The sequence below is a fragment of the Pyrgilauda ruficollis genome, unplaced genomic scaffold (genome assembly GCF_017590135.1).
Source record: "Pyrgilauda ruficollis isolate IOZ18807 unplaced genomic scaffold, ASM1759013v1 scaffold40, whole genome shotgun sequence".
Taxonomy (NCBI): domain Eukaryota; kingdom Metazoa; phylum Chordata; class Aves; order Passeriformes; family Passeridae; genus Pyrgilauda; species Pyrgilauda ruficollis.
Window position 1 is genome coordinate 651587 of NW_024525490.1, and position 20675 is coordinate 672261.

At 37.8% G+C, this 20675-nt stretch overlaps 1 protein-coding gene across 1 annotated transcript in view; it reads right to left on the reverse strand.

Moving 5' to 3' along the window:
* Window positions 1–259: 259 nt before the first annotated feature.
* The window catches only part of ERICH1 (glutamate rich 1), a 62728-nt gene continuing 42312 nt past the window's right edge, over window positions 260–20675 (reverse strand). Inside the window, exons 4-6 of the mRNA XM_041477451.1 lie at window positions 8264–8641; window positions 5356–5550; window positions 260–844 (exon numbers count right to left, since the gene is read on the reverse strand). Coding sequence (XP_041333385.1) covers window positions 771–844; window positions 5356–5550; window positions 8264–8641 — 647 coding nt within the window. The 3' untranslated portion in view covers window positions 260–770. The remainder of the gene's footprint in view (window positions 845–5355; window positions 5551–8263; window positions 8642–20675) is intronic.

Here is a 20675-nt window from a genome sequence, read left to right on the forward strand (position 1 = left end):
TCTTCATTATTCCAAAACATGTTACAACCATGGATATTACTTACTGTAGTATCTACACTTGGGTAAATTCAATTGCAGAAATATTAGACAGCAGTAGACAGATTACACAGTAATCAGGGAGAGAGAACCCAGTACCACAACTCTGAAGTCAGCGAAACCCATTGGATTGTAACAGGCTGAGCCACGGAGTAGTTCTGAAAATGCCTTCCAAGTTTTTGCATAATTCCAAACAGGACCTACATGACCCACACGACACACATATAGAAACGTATCTATGTCCACAATTTAGCAGTTTATTCAGCAAAAATACATTCCTCAGACATAATGTTGCTTAGGTTTAAATATAAAAAAATATAGTTCTGTTTTCCAGGCAAGCAGATATACAAAAAAGTCAAGAAATATAACTTTCAGAAAGGAATGATAAACTTACAAACAAAAAAGATAATACTATACTTCTTAAACAAAATACCAGATAGAGACTTTATAATTCCAGTCAAGTTCCTTATCCTAAAGGGAAATGTACATATTAATGCAGCTGAAGACTCAGGCCATACTCTTGACTAACCCATAACAAAAGTCACACTGTAGTTATACCTTTATTGTCTTCTGGAGTTTTTGTTCATTTACCTTTACTGTCCTTTGGAGTTCTTGTTCGTTTACCTGAAGGTGTAGAATGTGTATTGACACTGCTCTTCCTGAACAATTGCTAATTGGTTAAGAGTCTGTATATTAAATTTTAATCCTGTGCATATGGACACATGGATAAGGCTTTATTTCCTGTTCTTCACAGGAAGTATATCTGTAATCCAGTAGTGAAACAGAGATGTGGCTACTTTGGCATGATCTGAAACAGAGAAAACACATTTCTCCTGAAATACCTCCATGACATTTCTGAACACTAAGAAAAAGACTGGTGCAAACAGCTATTTCCATTCAATATTAATATTTTAGTAAAACCAGTGCATATGCTGGACCTTAAAGACTAATACCTACAAATTTCTATATAAGCAGGTGCATTTTAAGAGGTCAGTCATTTGTATGAGACACAATTTTGCTCATATACTTTGAAATTTCCTATTTGTTATGATTCAATAATTCAGAAAAAATGAGATTGAAATGACATGATCATAGGGGCAAGGCTTCTTTCTGTCTGGACAGTAGTTTCACAGATCATTATTTAACCTACAGTAGTACCTGGAAGCCCCAGTTAAGAATGAGTCATATTGTACAAATAGCTGCATTAAAGCCTCAAAATGCTATGACTCCTGTCTTTGAATTCAGAGATTACCTATGTGACTTTATTAATTTTTTCATTATAGGATTTTCTGCAGTACTTATCACATAATAATCACATTTAAGATGATTCTATAATGATTCTATAATATTATACTAATACAGTTTTCAAATTTCCTTTTCTTTGAATGCTCATTTATTAAAAAAAAAAAAAAAAGTGTAAATTTCATCATTTTGCGGTCTCTGTATATCCAGCCTCTGCATTGTTGGCACACAGTAACTATATTAATTCTGGTCAGCAAAATGTACTTCCCCCTGCAATGAAGACTTATATAAATGACAATTCTCGAAAAAAAAGGCAGTTAAAAGAAGATTCTAGCTCTGCCATGAGTGATAATTTCCTAGGCAACAAGGGAAGAGTATGTTTGAGATTTGAAACCAACCAACATAAGAAAAATGTTAATAGATAACAGAACGAAGTTGATGAGCAGAAGTTCATAAATGAGTTCATAAATTAAGAGACAATGACTTTATTTTTTAATTAGATCACCTATGCTTTAATAATTGATGTGAAATGGGAATTAAGCAGATCTCATTTGCAAAGCCAGTTTCCAGCCAGCAAAGGGAGCATTACTTCCAGTCACAGCTCTTCTCCTTTGCCCACTGCACTGTGGAGGACCATGAAGGTCTCTGGCTTCCTTTTGCTAATGGCCATGGACTTTCTATCAGAGCTCAGCAAAGCCCCCATCATGAGAAATCCATGTCTATGTGACTTCTAAACATTCTCTTCCATGCACATACGGAAGATTTTTGGTAGAGGTAAGTACTTTTTGTTAACGACTACCAATTAAATGAAACCAGTAACAGGGCATTTTGTTCTCTTTTACAGCTGAGAACAATGACACTCTAGATAACCATGCTCACATGAACATTCTTGACCAGCCTCAGCTTTGTCTGGTCATTCATGTACAAGGTCAAAGGCAACTTGACAGAGCATTTGAAGCACAAAGTACAAGGTAAGTTGATGGAGGATGGCAACTAAACAGAGCAACCAGTACCTCTGAACCACAGAGATTTTATTGCTTAAGTATTTTTTCTCATTTAAACGAAGAGTTAAAAGATAATAGCTAATGTTAATTATTTGTATGTCTGAATCTCCTTAGTATTTCCTTTTCCTGCAAAATTTATCCGACCCTACCATCACCCTTGATAAGAATTTCTTCGATACGACTGCAAAAATTGGGATCTAAGAGCTTAAGATAAAATAAAAATTTGTTTCTTGTTTCTTTTGGATGCATTGTGATTTTCAGTCTGAGTAACAGCTAAGAGATGCAAAGGAAATACCAAATCACAGTACTGAACTAGTGCTTTTGAATTTGTAATCTGCAGACCTGGAACAGCCCATGGCTTTATTCTAAAGCACCCTTATCACCGTAGGCATAAGCTTGCCAAGTGGGACTTGGTAATCCCAGTGGACAGTTGGATGAAACCATAACATCCATATAGGAGGAAATAAAAGACATAATGGTGGATAATTTGTAACTTTTACTAGTGGAGAATCTGCACTTATATGAAGAGATGCATTACTTCTTATTTTTTCTTATGCTTCCCTTCCTGGAATTAAAGATAAAACTGAACAAAACATAGCACCCATTGCCTCCTTGATGATGGCATATAAGTAGAATCATAACCATGGGAAAAAGGGTTAACATACTGTTTCTTGAACTACAGGGAATAAAATGTTTATTTTGTAAAAATAATGCAACTTCCTAAAATCAAGGGGTTTTTTTGTCATGTTAATATGGAATGACAAAGATAATAAGACAAAATCACAAAAAAATTAGAGAATACTATTATGTACTGTGCATTTTTAACTTCATAAACAACCCTAACTTGTCTTTCTATAATAAGAACTTGAATTTGTTGATACAACAAAGGGTCTATTAACAAATTCAAGTTCTTATTATAAAAAGGTATTATATTACAAAGGTCTTTGTAACCTCTTAACTTTCATCACCGGCTCATTGGGAGTGAAAACTAAAATATAAAAAACCCACACTGGACAAGATGACCTGATTTTGAGCCAAATGTACAGAAAAAGAAAAATAGTATAATTAAAGGTCTAATTCAAAGTCAAATTTCAGAGCATTGTATTTTCATTCACTAAACTTCTGGAATTGCAAATAGAATGTATTTTTTAAAGTCTGCTGAGGAAACTTAATGACTAGCAGGTGCTTAATTATCCTTTAATAATTTATAAGAATGTATTTTTCCTCTTTCTTATGTTGTTGTACCTCATGGATATCAAATAAACTACTATGGTTACACCACTGTGAACTTGGAATGAGATTAGAATTGAGCCCAGAGTGACAGCAGTTACTAGGGAAAAAATCAACTGGAAGAGTAAACAATTCCAGGCTGTACCAGCAGAAACATTATTGAATTTTAAAAATCACTCAGAAAATTTTCTTTTGCTTTTTCAGGTGATGAATACATACATTAGAAAATTAGGGGTTTTAATTTGCTTCTGTTTTTTCTCTTCATTTTGACATTTCTGCTATACAAAAGTAAACAGAGCAACTTTTCTCAAGGCTGCAAAGCCCGAAAGAACTCCAACTGTATTGTACAGAAGTTAGATAAGGCCTGTAAAGAATATCCCGAATGTTGTCACTTCAGTTCCATTTGGATTTAATCAAGAAAAGCTGAACTAGTTCATTCAATAAAGGGTAATAACATTTTCACGATTCCTGCTGAGTTCTACTTGGTTTGCACACATGTATTACATCCAATGAGACTGTGATTGTAATTAAGATCAGAGATTGTAGGCTTGAAATGCACAGAAGGATTTCACTCCATGTATACATGGATACTTCACATCCATCAGAACTTTAAGGGTTGTCATACCTCATATATCTACTCTTAATATGTACTTCTCTAAGACCATCCTTTTCAAAATGTATCAGATCTGAACTCCACAGGCAGGAATTCTCTCCTCTCTCTGTCCAACACACAGCACCCAGGAGGCTCCAGTCTAGGTGAGGATCTTTAGCCACTATCACGCTGTGAATTATTTAATGAAGTTACAAGCAGATGTCTCTCCTTTGAATGCTGTTGCTAAGCCTCTGATGGCTACAGTCTTAATTACACTGTTACCACACTGCTACCATCTCTGCTGTTACTCTTCAAAAGACAGAGTACGACCTAAAATGGTTGAGATTCTCTCATGCTGTAGCTAACTGCCCTCAACTCTGATTAAATTCTTTGGGAGGCAAGAAAATTCAGCACATCTTGTAGATTTTTGTTTGATGCTGCAACACAAGTTCTAATGACTGGTAGCAATGACTGTTTAAATGAAGACTACATGAAAAATGAATCATTATACCTCATGTGGACTACATGCTGATCCCACACTTACTTGAAGAACTATTAACTGTACAAGAAGAGACTCTACTAAAAATTATAGGGGTTGTAATAGAGAACAGAAGGAGCCTGTGCCTCAGGCATGAAAAAATTTAGTAACACAGTAATTTTTCTTTTTATGAATGACTTCAGAATAATATTTGTTATAAAGAGTAAATTTTTGCATTATCAAGAGTATTTTTTAGAAACTTAAACCAGATGTTTATATTTAAACAAAACTAAACGGTAAATCAAAGTTTAGCTTGCAAAGTCTGTGTATTAAAGAAATCACGTGGTGACCAGGAAGAAATAAAATAATGAGTTTTATTGATTTTTATGCATGTAAAATTAATCCTTAGCTGGAGGACTGAAATCTCCACGATAAACAAGTTAATTCCTGCAATTTAAAAAGTCTGCCATGAGAATGTATTAAAAATATGCTTTAATTATGATTAAATCTTAAAAATATTGGTTTAAACCCTCGAATCATGTCATATTCTGTAGTTTCTGCAAAGTGAGAAAAGCTTCTATATTGATTGTAAACAAATGGGAAATAGGGATATCACTGTATTTTTGGTGGGAATTATGTCTTCATATCTTGTATAAGCATATATTTACTATTACATCATTATTTACAGCTTCCTAATTAAAAAAAAAATAAAGCTGTGTGAATTGTAATTCACACAAAATATCAGTGTGTGAACATGAGTGAATAGTACCTACCAGGAGACAACATAGATTGTTCTTGGAATTGTTTCAAAGCAACCTTCAATCTCTCAATATCCTGTAGCAATACAAGGGATTTCAGTCGATGCAGATGAGTCACATCTGAGGAAGAGATGGTGCGAAACTCAAGACATTGTAAGAGCTCTTGGGCAGTTGCTGAATTTACAGCAGCATCTCTGCATTGTGATTTCTCTGCAAAGACAGTTAGAAAACTATGTTAAAAATATTCAGTGAACTCAGAGAATTTTCCTAATTACAATTTTTTTCCTAAGACAGCATCTTCCTTTTTAGCACAAATTACAACTAAATATCAGGTACTAAAGAGTAACTTGTTAAACGTTTTTTGTTAAATATTAAAACAATGGTAAAGCAAAAACAACAAAAATCAGTAAGTAAAAAGGACAATAGAATTCATAATGACAGGACTGCAAGAAGGATCAAATTTTCAAAGTTAGCAGAGAAAGAAGGTGTGAAGAAGAAACTGTACTGTGGCCAAAGCACTGTGTTTTTGCTTCCTACACACTGTATATTATGAACTGCACAGACATTTGGTGAAAGAAACAACTCTGTGGAACTACTGCAAAGTACTTCTGGAGGCAAACCACTACTTTGTTATTCCCCCTTTATGTTTTTATTTAAAAAGCAACTATTGCAGCATGCAAGACCACAGAGAAAGTGACATGTTGTAATGGGTTGACCTTGGCTGGATGCCAAGTGCCTATCAAGGTGCTCCATCACTCCCCTTCCCAGGTGACAGGGCAGAGAAAATGAGATGAAAAAAGCTCAAAGATTTGAGATAAGGCAATTTGCTAAAAAAACCCAAAACCACCAAAAAACTCAACCAAAACTACCAGATGTTTGCAGACACATAATTAAAGAGGAAGAAGGGTTTATTCTCTATGTTTCACCAGCAAGTGATGTTCAGCCACTTCCTGGGAAGCATGGCTTCAGCCCATGTAGTGGCTGCTCTGGAAAGCAAACATTGTAAAAGAACAAATGCCCCTGTTCTTCCTCCCTCCCTTAGCTTTCGTATCTGAGCTGATGTCATCTGGTATGGAATATCCCTTTGGCTAATTTGCATCAGCTGGCGTGGTTGTGCCCTCTCCCAGGATCTTGTCCATTCCCAGCCCCTTGATGGAGGGGAATGTTGGAGAGACAGCACTGATAAGATGCCAGCTGCCCAGCAGTAGCCAGAACTCTGGTGTTTTATCAACACCTTTCCAAAGCACTCTGAGGGCTGCTGTGCACAAATGAGCTCCAGTTCAGCCACACCCAATACAACTGTTTATACAGCACTAAACCATGAATTCACTCTTTCATTCCATTGCCCCTTTAACCAGACTCCCTTTAATTCTTTTTTTTACCAGCAAGACACCTGAGAAGTACAGAATTTTCCCCATTCAGATTTTTAACATATGTACTAGAAGTATATTCCAATGTGACCATTTGAAAATGCAGCTAAAAGCAATGGCTTCCAATTTTATCTAAAAAAATTTGGGAGTGTTAAAGTCATTCAACTAGAAAAGGCAAACAGCCTAATGCCAGGTCTATATAAAAACTGGGATTTGCCTAACAAGAAAGTTAGTCACACTCTGATTTATAGATGTCATATCTCATCTGTAGATGAAATTCCTTTCAACTAAGAGTTCCCCTCTGTGGATTCCAAGGTCCTCACTGGCTCAACACTCCAATCTGCTGGTTTGAAACTAGAGCCAGTCAGTCAAACACTACCAAAACCTGAACTTGACTTGCAGGAAAGCTGCAAGTTCAACAACACTTTCTTAAAAAATCAACATGCAACACAGCTGTGGACAATTAATCAGGTTTCTGTTCTGGGTCATGTACTGACAGCAGAACTTGAAGAATTTGCAATCTTGCTTGGTCACTGTGGGGTTCCACTACAGCAAATGCAAGTAGCTTAGCTTGCATATACTTAGCCATATGGTGAAGTAGTAAAATTCTTAATTTTGGTGATGGAAATACCTTAGCCAGAAAGTAGGATAGATTTCAACTGCTAGGCTTAGTATGAAGACCTGATGCAGCAGGAAAATTTAACGTTAAGCAAAGAAAATTCTATGTATAAATCTTGAAAAAGTTAGCATGAAATCCCTGATGTCATCTTAACAAGGTTTTTACAGTAATTCTGTAACCAAAAGATGAGTTTTATGGTACTTATAGACTGACAGCACTGCCTCAAGATGTACTAATACAGGTAGGTAAACTATTTAATATTCTCCATTCAGCTCCACAGTGACCAATGAACATTGGATAGACCATTAGGGATAAATCCATGCAATTCTTTCAAAAAAGTACTAGGGAATGTGCATTGAGCATCAGTTCCCATTCAACTTGTTCACAAGCATTTTATGCCCATATACTTTCCTAGTGCCAATAGTATCTTCCCTGTTCTTGTACATGCTGTTTGTCTAGATTTCCTTATAGAATTCAAATAATCTCCTGGGACACAGAGCATTCAGAAAAGTAGATTGGTTCAGAGATACTAAGCATGAGATACTAGTTTAGGATAGCAATTGCCCTTATTTGAAGTTCTCTGAAAGCAAGTAATCATTCTGGATGTTTGCTTGCAGAGGGGAAAAGGAATTTTAACCACCTGTCCCAAGTGCATTTGAGTGTTTATGAGAAGAGTGAGGAACATCATGTATATTTTTAAAGACAGAGGACCACAGGTTTTTTCTATTGATGTGAATTCTTGCATATTCATGTACAGACCAGAAAGTGGGACAAATACTAGGTACTCACATGCCTTACTTCTTCTCACGTGCCTCTCTTCAAGAGAGACACTTCTTTAGTAGATTTGTCCCATTTTACAGCGGTAATAAATGCATATCCATTTTCCCCTGTGTGGTAATACTCATAAAAAGAAATGAGAAAGAGTGGTACATACTGTCAGTAAAATAAATTTGTTGTGTTGCCTGCAGGAAGTCCAGAATGCTATCTGCCTTTTCACCTATGTCTTTTAAGCCTGCTGCTTCTTCTTTGTTGCTTTTGTCAGGCTGATATGTAAAATCCACACTGGTAGTTTTTGTTACTAAGCCAGCTGCTTTCTTTTTTTCTTTCTGTCGCTTCTTTTTCATTTTCCTCTTTTTGTTTTTGCTTATTTTGGGACCGTCTGTTTGCTGCAGCTGTAAATTATCTTGAACAACAGTCTCTTGCATTCCCAAATCTGTTTGTTCTCCATGGAAATTACTAGAGATTTGTGAACTGCTCTTTTGTTTCTTCCTTCGAATGCGCTTTCTCTTGGTTTGCCCTTGATATTCCTCTTCTGCAGATTCAAAAGAGACATGAGAGCTGTAAATAAGAAGATCTGTAATAAGCATTTTAGAGCTGCATACAATGAAATATGACACCCTTCCAAATTCTGGGATACCTGAGTGGCTCTAACCTTACTTTTATGCTTACAATGTCTTTTAGTACTACAATGTCAAAGTCAACTTTTCTGAATGCATTAAAAAGACATGCTATTTCCCCTTCTGCTTTCAATAAAGACTGCATCCTCCTTCATGCTACATACTTTACATCCCATTTACTTTCTTAAGGCAGATAATATGGTTCTATACAGAGTGAGGTCAAAAGAATGCCCAGTGCAAAAAACTAGTATGGGCAGACTGGGTGACATAACATAAGAGAGCCCCCCAAAAAGTCCCACATCACCAGTTGGTAGAGTTGACCAAGACCACAAGAAGAATGTGCATAATTTAGAATGAAAGATGATCGTGTTTATATTGATGATATCCATTCATGACAGTGCTGTGCTTTAAAAACACCAGGCATATTTTCTGACTCATCTCTTTTCTCCTCCTTAAACATTCTCCTCCTTTGGGATATCTTACTGCTAGCTCAGTTTTGCACATCAACTTTATAGGAAAAGCATGCAAGGCAACAGTGACCTTGGCAAGTAATCTCTAATCTCTTTAACAGCCCGCCTTAGTTCTGTTCCCTTGCTACGTTATCATTTCCTTACTACCTAATTCTTCAAAAGCCTCAGATGTCACAGGAAATAAGTACCTCTTGCTCTTCAAGACAGCTTTTGTGCTTCTTTACTCAGACCTTAACCCTATATACAAAGCCCAAGTTCTAAAGTAATCTTTGACCCTGAACTGATTACGCCTCCCACACACTCACTTCTGACAATTAGCCCCTCTAGCACTAGCCAAAGAAGATTTGGCCAGAAGCAAAAAACTATCTTGCCTCTGAGTGCACTGCTGCTGAAGTCCATATTCATGTCTATAAAAACTGCTGTCTAACTAACTGGAACTCCCTTATTCATGTTCTAACAAAATCCCCACACATTTAAACATCATGGATTGCAGAATGCCAGTTTTCTTTTATGTATTGAGTTTGCATGCCAAGATTTTGGTCACAGGGGCTACAGTGGTGACTTCAGTGAAGAGTTGCTAGAAGCTTCCCCTGTGTCCAGAAGAGCCAATATCAGCCAGCTCCAAGATGGACCTGCTGCTGGCCAAGGCAGAGTCATCAGTGATGGCAGTAATGCCTCTGGGGTAACATAGTTATTCATATATATATAAACATATATGTAACATATAGTTAAGAAGGGGAAAAAAGTTATTGTGCAGATGCAATTGCAACTAGAGAAGAGCAGAGTGAGAATATGTGAGTCAAACAACTCTGCAGACACCAAGGTCAGTGGAGAAGAAGTGCTCCAGATGCCAGAGCAGATTCCCCCGCAGTCTGTGGTGAAGACTATGGTGAAGCAGCTGTGCCCTTGCAGCCCATGGAGGTTCATGGTGGAGCAGAGATCCTCCTGTTGAGGACCCCTCACTTGAGCAAGTGCAGGCCTGAGGGAGGCTGTGACCCCATTGGAAGCCACACTGGAGCAGGCTCCTGGCAGGATCTGTGGTCCTGTGGTGATAGGAGCCCACGCTGGAGCAGGTTTGCTGGCAGGACTTGTGACCCCACAGAGGACCCAAACTGTGCCTGAAGGGCTGCATGCTGTGGGAAGGAACTAACGCTGGAGCAGTTCATGAACAGCTGCAGTCCATGGGAAGGACTCATGCTGGAGGACTGCCTCCCATGGGATGGACCCCATGCCAGAGAAGGAGAAGGACTCCTTTCCCTGAGGAGATGAAGAGCCTCATTCCCCATCTCCCTGTGCTGCTTGTGGGGAGGAGGTAGAGAACTGGGAATAAAGTTAAGCCTTTAACTTTAGATTAAAGATTCGGGGGAGCACAGAAAGGTGCTTTTAAGATTTGATTTTACTTTTTACTATCCTGCTCTAATTCTGATTGGTAATAAATTCAATTAGTTTCCCCAAGCTGAGTCTGTTTTGCCCATGACAGTAATCACTGAGTGATCTCTCCTGGCCTTTATTTTGTGAACCTTTAGTAATATTTTCTATCTCCTGTCCAGCTGAGGACAGTAACAGAATGGCTTTGGTAGATGCCTGGCATTCAGCCAAGGTGAAAACACCACATTCTAATTTTTGCTCTAGAAAGTTAAAACATTAATCCTTCCCTCGACCTATACCTGCATTCTTCTAAATTCCTTACAGTGCCCTGAGCCTAGTACTCTTATTTGGATTTACACCATTCTCTTAGGGTCAAAGCAACCTTGATTGGCTAAGGCTGGTGTGATACAGGAGAAACATCTGAAGTCTAATGCTTGTTTCAGAATGATATGCATAATCTCCTGAACTGTCTCAGACATTCTCAGCGTGTTTGGCTTTCTCATCACTCCTCCCCCTAACCAGCCTTTGTCGCTATTTTCTCCATGGTTGGAGGCCCTCTCTTTAATTTCTGTTTCTTTTTCTGTCTTGAACTCTGTCAGCTCTGAGCCACTTTCTCTTTAAATATCACTACAGACTTTTAGTTCTTTAGCTGTCAGATGACTCACTGCAAAGCAATTTTCCATACTTTCAATGAAGAAGGCTGCATAAAAATAAATTTGCTGTATTGTAATTGAACACCACAGCACATTAAAGACACGCCAAACGTCACCCTGGACCCACAGTGTGGAATGTTTCGCACCCATGGTATTTGAGCTAAATATCTTTATATGTGATTTGGACATATGGGATGTGGGAAAAATAACGTCTGTGTCATCCTGAAGGCATAAAATATCAGAACTGAAGGCAGATATGAATGGTGAAAGATGCTATAAACAAAACATCAGTGTTTCATCTTGAGATCTAATTTGAATTTTCATGGAAGTATTTGTGTTAAAATAGGTGAATTTCACTGCAAATATATATACATTGTTTTGCAAAATTTCTCAGCCCTCTGTTGACCTGAACAGCACTGTTTGTTAATAACACTACTTTAATCTATGCTTCAGCAAAACAGCCTAACTTGTTCTTTAAGCATCTGAGATCCCCAAATCTCAGTGAAATTACAGCATGGTGTGCAGCCAAGCACCCTTCTTTGGTTTGAGATTACTTGAAAAAAAACAGGGCAGAAGCCAGGATGGGGCTTAAGATAACCAATGCTTTGAGTCAAATCCAAAAGTTTCCTTATCCTAAGTAGCTCAGGAGAGCAGAAGGCCTGAAGAGACCATGGTGAAGCTGTCAAAAGGCAGAATGAATATAGTCTTCCCATGTGTAGGTATTGAGATAAATGCCTGACTGGAAGGAAGCCAGAACTATGCTGACTTTCCTCCAACACAGGAGACAAATACAAGACTCTACCTAGTTCTCTTGAGGAGCTAGAGTGGCAGTCCTTTAGCAATTTTGGTTATTCTTTGCCCTGTATTCTAGTATCTGAGTAGTATCTACTGTTCCATGTGTGGGAGCTACCAGTGATTCAACATCAGGAACAAATGCAATTAGATGCTTATGAATGCAAAGCAATGCACACAAAAGGGATTAATTCAAACAGCTCGCTGGTAGGGGTAAAGTGAGCTGTTATCAGCTCAGGAAAAACAAAAGCCATACCTGTGCATTGGCATGGAAAGCTCAATGAAAACATTTGCTCAGTTGGTATCAGTGATCACAACAGCTAACACCTCGTTTGCATACATAAGAAAAGAGATGGAAAATAACAGGAAAAATATTCCAAAGCTATTACATAAACCTATTGTACTGTTCAAGCTTGTAGTGCTGTGTTTCTTAGCATAATTCCAGAACAGTAAAGTTTTGGCAGGCAAAAGGAGGACTCTCACAGAAGTTAGCAGAGAAAGAAATTCCAAAAAGATTTGTATGATTTGACTTGAAAGAGTAATAAAATAGACTTAATTTCTGCCTCCTCATGTGAAAACAAGATGATATCTGAGCTGTTTCACAACCTAACAGAAGAAAGTAACACTTTTTTTTTTTCACTAATGGTACAGTTTGCTATAGATTTCCCATGCACGTGGCATGCAGAGGAGCCAAGAGAACTGCTTGTTCATATAACCAGCAAGGCTACCTGATTACAACAGCCATGCTAAAATATAAATGAAAGTTATAAAAGAAACATACACCATAAAGTTTATGTCACAGCCCACACAATGACCTTAACAAATGACATATTCAGTGGGATTTGCCTCCCACAGCTTTAGCTGCCTGAAAATACTTAGTGCATACTTAGACCTATGCTCCCTCTGATAACCCAAAAGACACTTTCTTCTTCAGAAAGCAGTTTATCTCATCCTAAACCAGCAGGGATAGAAATGCAATCTGAAGGACTTCATCTCTCTCTCTCCCCTTCCATTAACCACAAAGGAAATGGAGATGATGAGCTCTGACTAGATGCTTGCAACACCTGAGAAGAATCAGTCTCTTTTACGGGCAATATTGGTACACAGGAAGGTGTTTCTTAACATGAGTCTGCTCATCAGATGATTTTTACTAATAAACAAAATCCACTATTTTATAGAAAACCCCAAACAAGACCCAACTTTTGAACTTTTCTCTACATTTCAAGTCAGTAGGGAGGCCTGATAAAATTTCAATAGATACAAATTTGGTTCTAATAATTCTTCTCACTGACAGAAAAGATTTGTTATGACAAAGCCAAGCAATTCTAAAAAATGCAAGGAATATACACTATGCAAGCAATCTCAGTATGTTGAGTAAGTACTTATGCAACAATGATAGGAATAGCTTTTGAACTACACTAACTCTAGCCACAACTATACCTACAGCTTGCTCTAATTCCACAAGAGCTGACGATACTTCTCCTGTTCCATATTGGTCTGTCACCTCTCTTCCTCCTAAGACCTACCTCTGCTCCACAAATTGCTTAATTGATCACATAATCCAATTAACCAGGAGCAATTGACTCTAACCTGTTTAGTCTGCACTTGGTGCTCCTTCAGACTAAGCAAAGTGTCTTCCAGATGGAATGCACATATACAATTTCCAGTCACAGTCACAATTTCATAGGCATTTCTTTCAGCCTTAATAAGAACCCCTTCCTCAAGGACTGTTCAGAGTTCTTCCTTTTTGGCATAGATTCCTTTTTGGATGCAGTTTACCATGCAGGTGGACAGTCACACTACCCTGACTGATAGTATGATATGGAAGCAGGGATGAGCAGCCTCAGAAGGTAAGTTAGAACAAAAAGAAAAAGTAATTTTCTAACAGCCTATCTTATCTTGTCTGAAAGATTTAAGTGTTTTCTCCATTCAAACTCATGTTTCTTTAACAGAACAGAGGTAGAAATATGTCAAAAAGGAGACTTTAAATGAAATAAGAAGACTCTGTTTATACATGCAGCTTACTGAACTGTGATAATAAAAAGTCAGTGCAGCCAGTTTCTATCTTCAAAAAAAACCAGAAAACAATGAAAAATAATAAAAAAATATTGTCAGGAAGACACCCAATAAGCTAACTTTTATTGAGTTCTATTATATTAGGAAGTTACTTTGTATTCATCATCAGACCAGCACAATGAAATTAAATATGAAACTTAACACAGACTAAGAGCTGACTTCCTCCTGACTAGACTAACCATCAGCATGAAGACACTGCTGGCAACTCCATGATGGAAAATACAAGCTTCCTCGAGTTTATCTTTACTATTTCAGTTCCTTCAGACAATGACAGATGGAAACATTGTGAGACAGCATCCTATAAGACAGTGAAAAATGGGAGGTTGATTACTTAGGTGTCTGCAAGTCTAAGGGATATGAAGTTCTACAGTATGCAAAATGAAGTTTGCCAATGAGAATAAGCTGGGATTTTTGAATGCTATAGATTTTTTTAAAATCAGGTCCTCCCTGAATATTATAAGAACAAACTTTTAGAACAGGGAAAAAAAAAAAAAAGAAAAAAAATGTATCGCATACTGAGGGAAACGGAGTCAAAGAATATCCACTCAGCTTGAGGAATCCATATAATGTGCTTATCATTACTCAAGTATGGCAGCTGGCTCTCCTGCTTAAGTCCCACAGTTGGCTGTCTGGATGTTGCTCATGGTAATTCTGTAATTCTGTTGGGTTTTGGTTTTTTGGCTTTGGGTTGGTTTCTCTTTTCAGATGAAACAGGATGTACGCCCTTCAGATTTTTCAGCCAGTTTAAGCTCTTTTCTTCTCCTTGATACTGGATGAATCTTCCATGGTGTACCCCGCAGTCAAAGCAGAGGAGTTTAATTTTGGTTTAGGATCTTGTAAGGGAAAAACCAAATGTTATTTTTAGTGCCAATTAAGGTATTTGTAGCTGCAATTTGACCAAGAGCAAAAAGTTGTGGCTGGTGAATGCAATAAAATGGAATGGTTCATTAGAATAAAAGCAATACTGCAAAGATCTCAGGACACAAAATGATGTTACTATTTTTTCCATTCTTTTTTGGGGAAACTGCTTCAAAGAATTTGATATCAGAGAAAGAAAACCCATTTAAAAACTTTAGAACTTCTATTAATGTGCAACACTTGTAATGTTGTAGAAAACTGCAAAAAACTGGAAGCTGTTTATGACTAGGACTCTCTTTTATTTTTTCATTCATACTATGCTTGTGTGCTGACAAATCAAAAATTCACATAAAACTGGGAAATATGCATAAGTGTTGCCTACCACAAAGGAGTATTACCTCCTGGATTTTAAGCAAATCCAATTAATGCTAATGACAATAATCACTTAAAGGCAGATACCACTTTCTGCATAAGTCTTCAATCATAAATGTTCACCTGACTGTATATACAGACGAATTTCTCTTACTCATAAGTTTAGTCAAATTCCTTCCATAGGACAAACTGTACTTGGTCACATCAAACAACTACCTACTTCTATATAACACTGCATTCAAGAAAACATGAACTCTGGACTTACACAGAGGTGCAATAATGGTTGTTCTTTTGCACTTTTTACCCTAATAATTGCCACAATTTTGCTTTTTGATTGCTGCTGAGTGCTAAAATGTTGTTTTCATGGTTATTCATCATATTGTAAAATCTTACTCTTGCTTGGTAACAGTCAGTTCTGAGCTCACCATTTTGCAGGTGAATTTTGACTGGTTATTTTTTCCTAAGTACATCACTTGACAACTGTCTAAGATGCCTGTCATTTTTGACAAATCACTCAATCTAGGATTACACTGCACCCAACTCTAGTCTTTAATGCAGATGATATCCACGTAGCCATCAAGAAACCTTCGGATATCACTTCATTCTTCTTACCTGACCATCTATGGAACACAAGCCTCCAGCTGTGACTTCTGTTTTGAGAACTGCTGCATTCTCTTCATCTACTTATCTGTTCTGGGGCTTCATCTTTCATGTTTTGTCTATGTGCCCCTTTGGAGAGGAGCTTTATCAAAAGCTTGGTGGAAACTCAAGGAAACCACATCAGCTGTAGCATGATCCTTATCCATGTATTTCCTACATCTTCAAAGATTCCAAAATGTTTGTATGCTTCCTCTTTGCAAACCTTCTGTTTATCTGCCCCATTCAGATCACAGGTTATCAAGCATCCACAAATATTATTTTGCATCATAATTTGTGCTGAACTGCCTAAAACAAACAACAGGATAAGAGGCTTGTGGTTCCCTGGATGATTTAAGAACTGCTTTAAAAAACTGGCTTCACACTATCTAACCTCAAAGTCTCTGACCATAAGGCAATTTGAAAAGCATGTAGCTATGCATCATTGTCAGTAATATGGACAATTTTTTCCCTTAAATTCTTTTAGAAAGTTTAGGTGAATAAAATCTGGTACTTGTGACTTTATTTTATAAATTTATTTTGTTGCACGACCATTAAATCACTTCAATTTCACATATCCTTTCAGAAAAGCCAGGAAGAAGTGCTGCATCATGGGATTCTCCATAGTATTTTTTCCACAGCTAACACCAATAAAAAGGATTTATTTAACTTCTCTGAAACAGGCCTCTCTAAATACTCATTCTACACCAAGATCATTGGCTCAAAAGAGTGACAGACACATTGCTCCTGGTGCCTCAAAAGTAAGACCTATTCAGTTTTAATTCTATATAACATTTGCTCAAACACTCCTTCGCCTGTCTCACCACATTCTTACATTTAAATATGTTTAATACATCATCTGGGTGTGAATTCAGTTTTTAAAAAGACACCTACTACTTTCTAACAACTTCCTTTACTCTGTTGTCTGGCTCTGCTGTCTTTCTCTTGCTTTTTCTCAAGCCTGTCACGACAGGTGGTGGGCGATGGCCTTGAATATCACATATGGTGTCCTTAAGTAGCTTTCATACCACCTGCTATAACTTCCTTCTCTTAGCTGACCTTTTTTAGGCTCTTTTTAGTAAGCATCTTTATTTTTGTTTAGTGTTCCTTCTTGAAGTGTTGTGGATTGCTGTTTGTTTCCTGTTGTTTTTACAGCATGTTGAACCCAATGGTTGCTGTTGTGATGTGCATCTTGTGAACAAAACTCTATGCAGGATAAAGTCAAGGATGTAATTTCCTCTCACAGCTTCACTAACCAATGTCTTGGTTATTTTATTGACTGTGTCTAAGATCTGAAATTTTTCACAACATCCTGATGAGACACTAAGGGAGAAACTGAAGATCCCATTACTGCACTCTGCTGCTTCTCTCCTCCTTCAGCAGTGAGTGTACCCAATCCCAGCTGGATACATGATGAACCAGAGTCTAAGCTTGCTTTGCTTTTTGGTATGTACAGTCAGTCCACACACACACTGATCTAAGGCATCCAGGAGATATATGAAACTATTTTAATGCATAAATTAATTTTAGCAGTAATGTTTTGGGCCTTCTGTCACTTTATGCAGAAAGCTATCCTTGATGAAGCCCCCAATATTTCTTAGCTAGAAGTATTTCTGATACAAATTCTGTACCATTCAATGACAGAATTTTTAAACAAAAGCAAGTACTTTGACCTTTTAGTGATCCTTTATTGTTTTAAATTTCAAACTCACTGTGTTCAGTGATTTTGGCATTTTGGGGTGATGTGCAAACAATCAGACTCAGTCACCATTATTTATAGGCATATACAGCACTTCTTCAAATAGGCTCAGTTGTGGTCCCCAAAATCACTAAGAAATATGTTGACTCAGTGAGGAAAATAGAGTAAAATCACAAAGCTGAGCATACTCACATACAAAAAAAAAGACAGATTCAATGACAACCAGTAACTGTTTTGAAGGCTAGTAAATCAGAAAGGCTCAGCCACAAAGACTAATTGCTACTAAATAGAGAAATCTTCTTAGTCTTTGGCTAAATAAGATTACATCTCTGTATTAGAACAGATAGCACCACTATGAATGGGAGGGGGAGATTTGTAACATTTATATTAAAAAAACTGGAAACATTTTACACACCTCATGTCACATTTCTATTTGAAGCAGCTCTGTTTTGATTTTTTCCAAAGGATATGCAAAATAAATTATGAAAAAGTGGAACATTTTCTTATATACCAGTGAAGAGCAAAAATAAAAGCAGAACAGATCTGATCCAAATCCACTTATTTAAACCAAAAAGAAAGTCCAAGAAGTCTGTAGTAAGGTTACAAGCTGCCTGTACGTCTTATTAGCAAATTCAAGATTCTTAAGGTTTCACTGGAATGCTGGGTTTGAAATCACAAGGAATGGTTGTTCAGGTCCACTCCTGATCCCTTCATAAAAGTAATCTTTCATCAAGTGGGATAACAGGCCACACAGTACAGGTTTCTGTCTTCTCAAAAACCTGGGATTGTGACTTTGGTAGGCAGTTCCTGTGTTCACAGGACTTTTTTCATTCTGGAATACTAAAGAGCTCACAAAAATCTTGCAGCAGGTGAAATGATCAACCTCAGGAATGGCTTTAGGTTCTGTGAAGACAAGGGCCAAAGCACTGGCCTCTTGGAAAGCAGTTCTGGGAATGGGGGTCCTCTGGATGGAGACAGCAGGTGTCTGGCTCTGTAGTGGTGTTGGCTACTTCTGGCTGGGCAGCATTAAGGGAGACTGCAGGTGGTATTTTACTACTCACTCACCCGCTACAAGGGGATACATGCTATTTAGGACTTCACACAAGATTCGCTTCTGCCATTAAATTACACTGAAGCCGGCAGAGAGAACTTCCACTGTACTAGCAAGTATGGTGACACAAAAAGTTGACAGAAGATCACCAGAGAATAGGCTGCAAACAGCTCAAAATAATTCAGGGCTTTCCATTTACTTGGCTTTTAACTTAAGCACTTTACTTCAAGCAAGTTAAAGTGTACAAAATTACTGCCATTAAAAGAAAAGGTATAAAAAAGGGAAATATAAAAACCTTGTAAATACATTTGAACTAACAGATATATAATCACAATGGAAGTTTATACTGCTTGTAACATAACTGCTAGAGGCACTTCCATTTAATAGAATTTATATATTACTATAAGAACGTATTTAATACAAGAGAAGTGCCAGAGTCAGAGCAAAAAGGAAAAGCATTGTAGGTCACTAGAGAACACATTCAAATAATTTAATCATTATACTTTTACTTTGATGTTTTTCTGCATGTAAGTTCTTTTTGCCAGAAGAACATGTAACAACACTATCTCTAAAACTTTTGCTGAAGTTCTCTATGAAAGTACATATGGTTTTATACTAAACAAAGTGTGAAGATTATTTCAAATGCTAACATTTCTGATTATTAGTGAATGTTGTATACCATTATGATTTCTAGATATATGTCAAACAAAATACTGCAATGGATTTTTTCCTTGAGATGACTAATTTATACATCTAAATTTCAAGCAATCAGTAAACCAATTTACAACTTGAAATTAGAAAGACACACATAAATATATGAAATAAGGAAACACTGCACATTGTCTTTGATAATCTTTCATTTTTCTTTGATCTATTCTTCTTCCCTTTCAGAGGAAAAAAAAGAATATCCATCCAATGCTGCACAATCTTTAGCACTAAAGGTTCCACCTGTCAATAGCATATTCAATTATATTTATAACAATAATATTTATATTATATTAAATATTTATAAATTAAATATTGTTTGATTAAACACACAAAGCCCAAGAGACAGTCAGTAATGGAGTGTATTGGGTTTGCATGGCCAGGTTTTGGTAGTAGAGGCGCTACAGGGGTGGCTTCTGGGAGCAGCTGCCAGAAGCTTCCTCCATCTCCAGCAGAGCCAATGCCAGACAGCTCCAGGATGGACATGCCCCTGGCCAATTAGAAATGATGGTAACACCTCTGTGATAACGTAGTTAAGGAGAACTAAAAAAAAAAAAAAAAAAAAAGCATAGTCACAGTTGTAATTGTAGCCAGAGATAGTGGGGTGAGAACTTGAGAGGAACAGCCCTGCAGACACCAGGGTCAGTGCAGAAGGAGGGGCAGGAGCTGCTCCAGGCACCAGAGCTGAGATTCCCCTGCAGCCCATGGGGCAGCCCATGGTGAGGCAGCTGTGCCCCTGCAGCCCATGGGGATCCACAGGGATGCAGAGATCCACCTGCAGCCCACGGAGGAGACCCACACTGGAGCAGGTGGATGCCTGAGAGGAGGCTGTGACCCTGTGGGAGGCCCGTGCTGGAGCAGGGTCCTGGCAGGGACCTGCAGACCTGTGGAGAGGAGCCCACACTGGAGCAGCCAATCCTTGAAAGATTGTACCCCATACTAGAGAACTGCTACCCATGGGATGGACTCATACTGGAGAAGTTGATGAAGAGTATCTTCTGTGAGGGGAACCCCATGCTGGAGCAGGGGAAGAACTCCTCTTCCTGAGCAGCAGGAGATACATGTGATTAACTGACCATAACCCCCAATACCCGTGTCCCTGTTCCCCTCTGGAGAAGAGGTAGAGTTCAGAAGGAGGGAGAGGTGCGGGGAAGGTGTTTTAAGGTCTGTTTTTACTTCCCACTATCCTGCTCTGATTTTTTTTAAATAATAAACTCAAATAATATCCTCCGATTTGGAGGATGTTTTGCCTATGACAGTATCTGATGA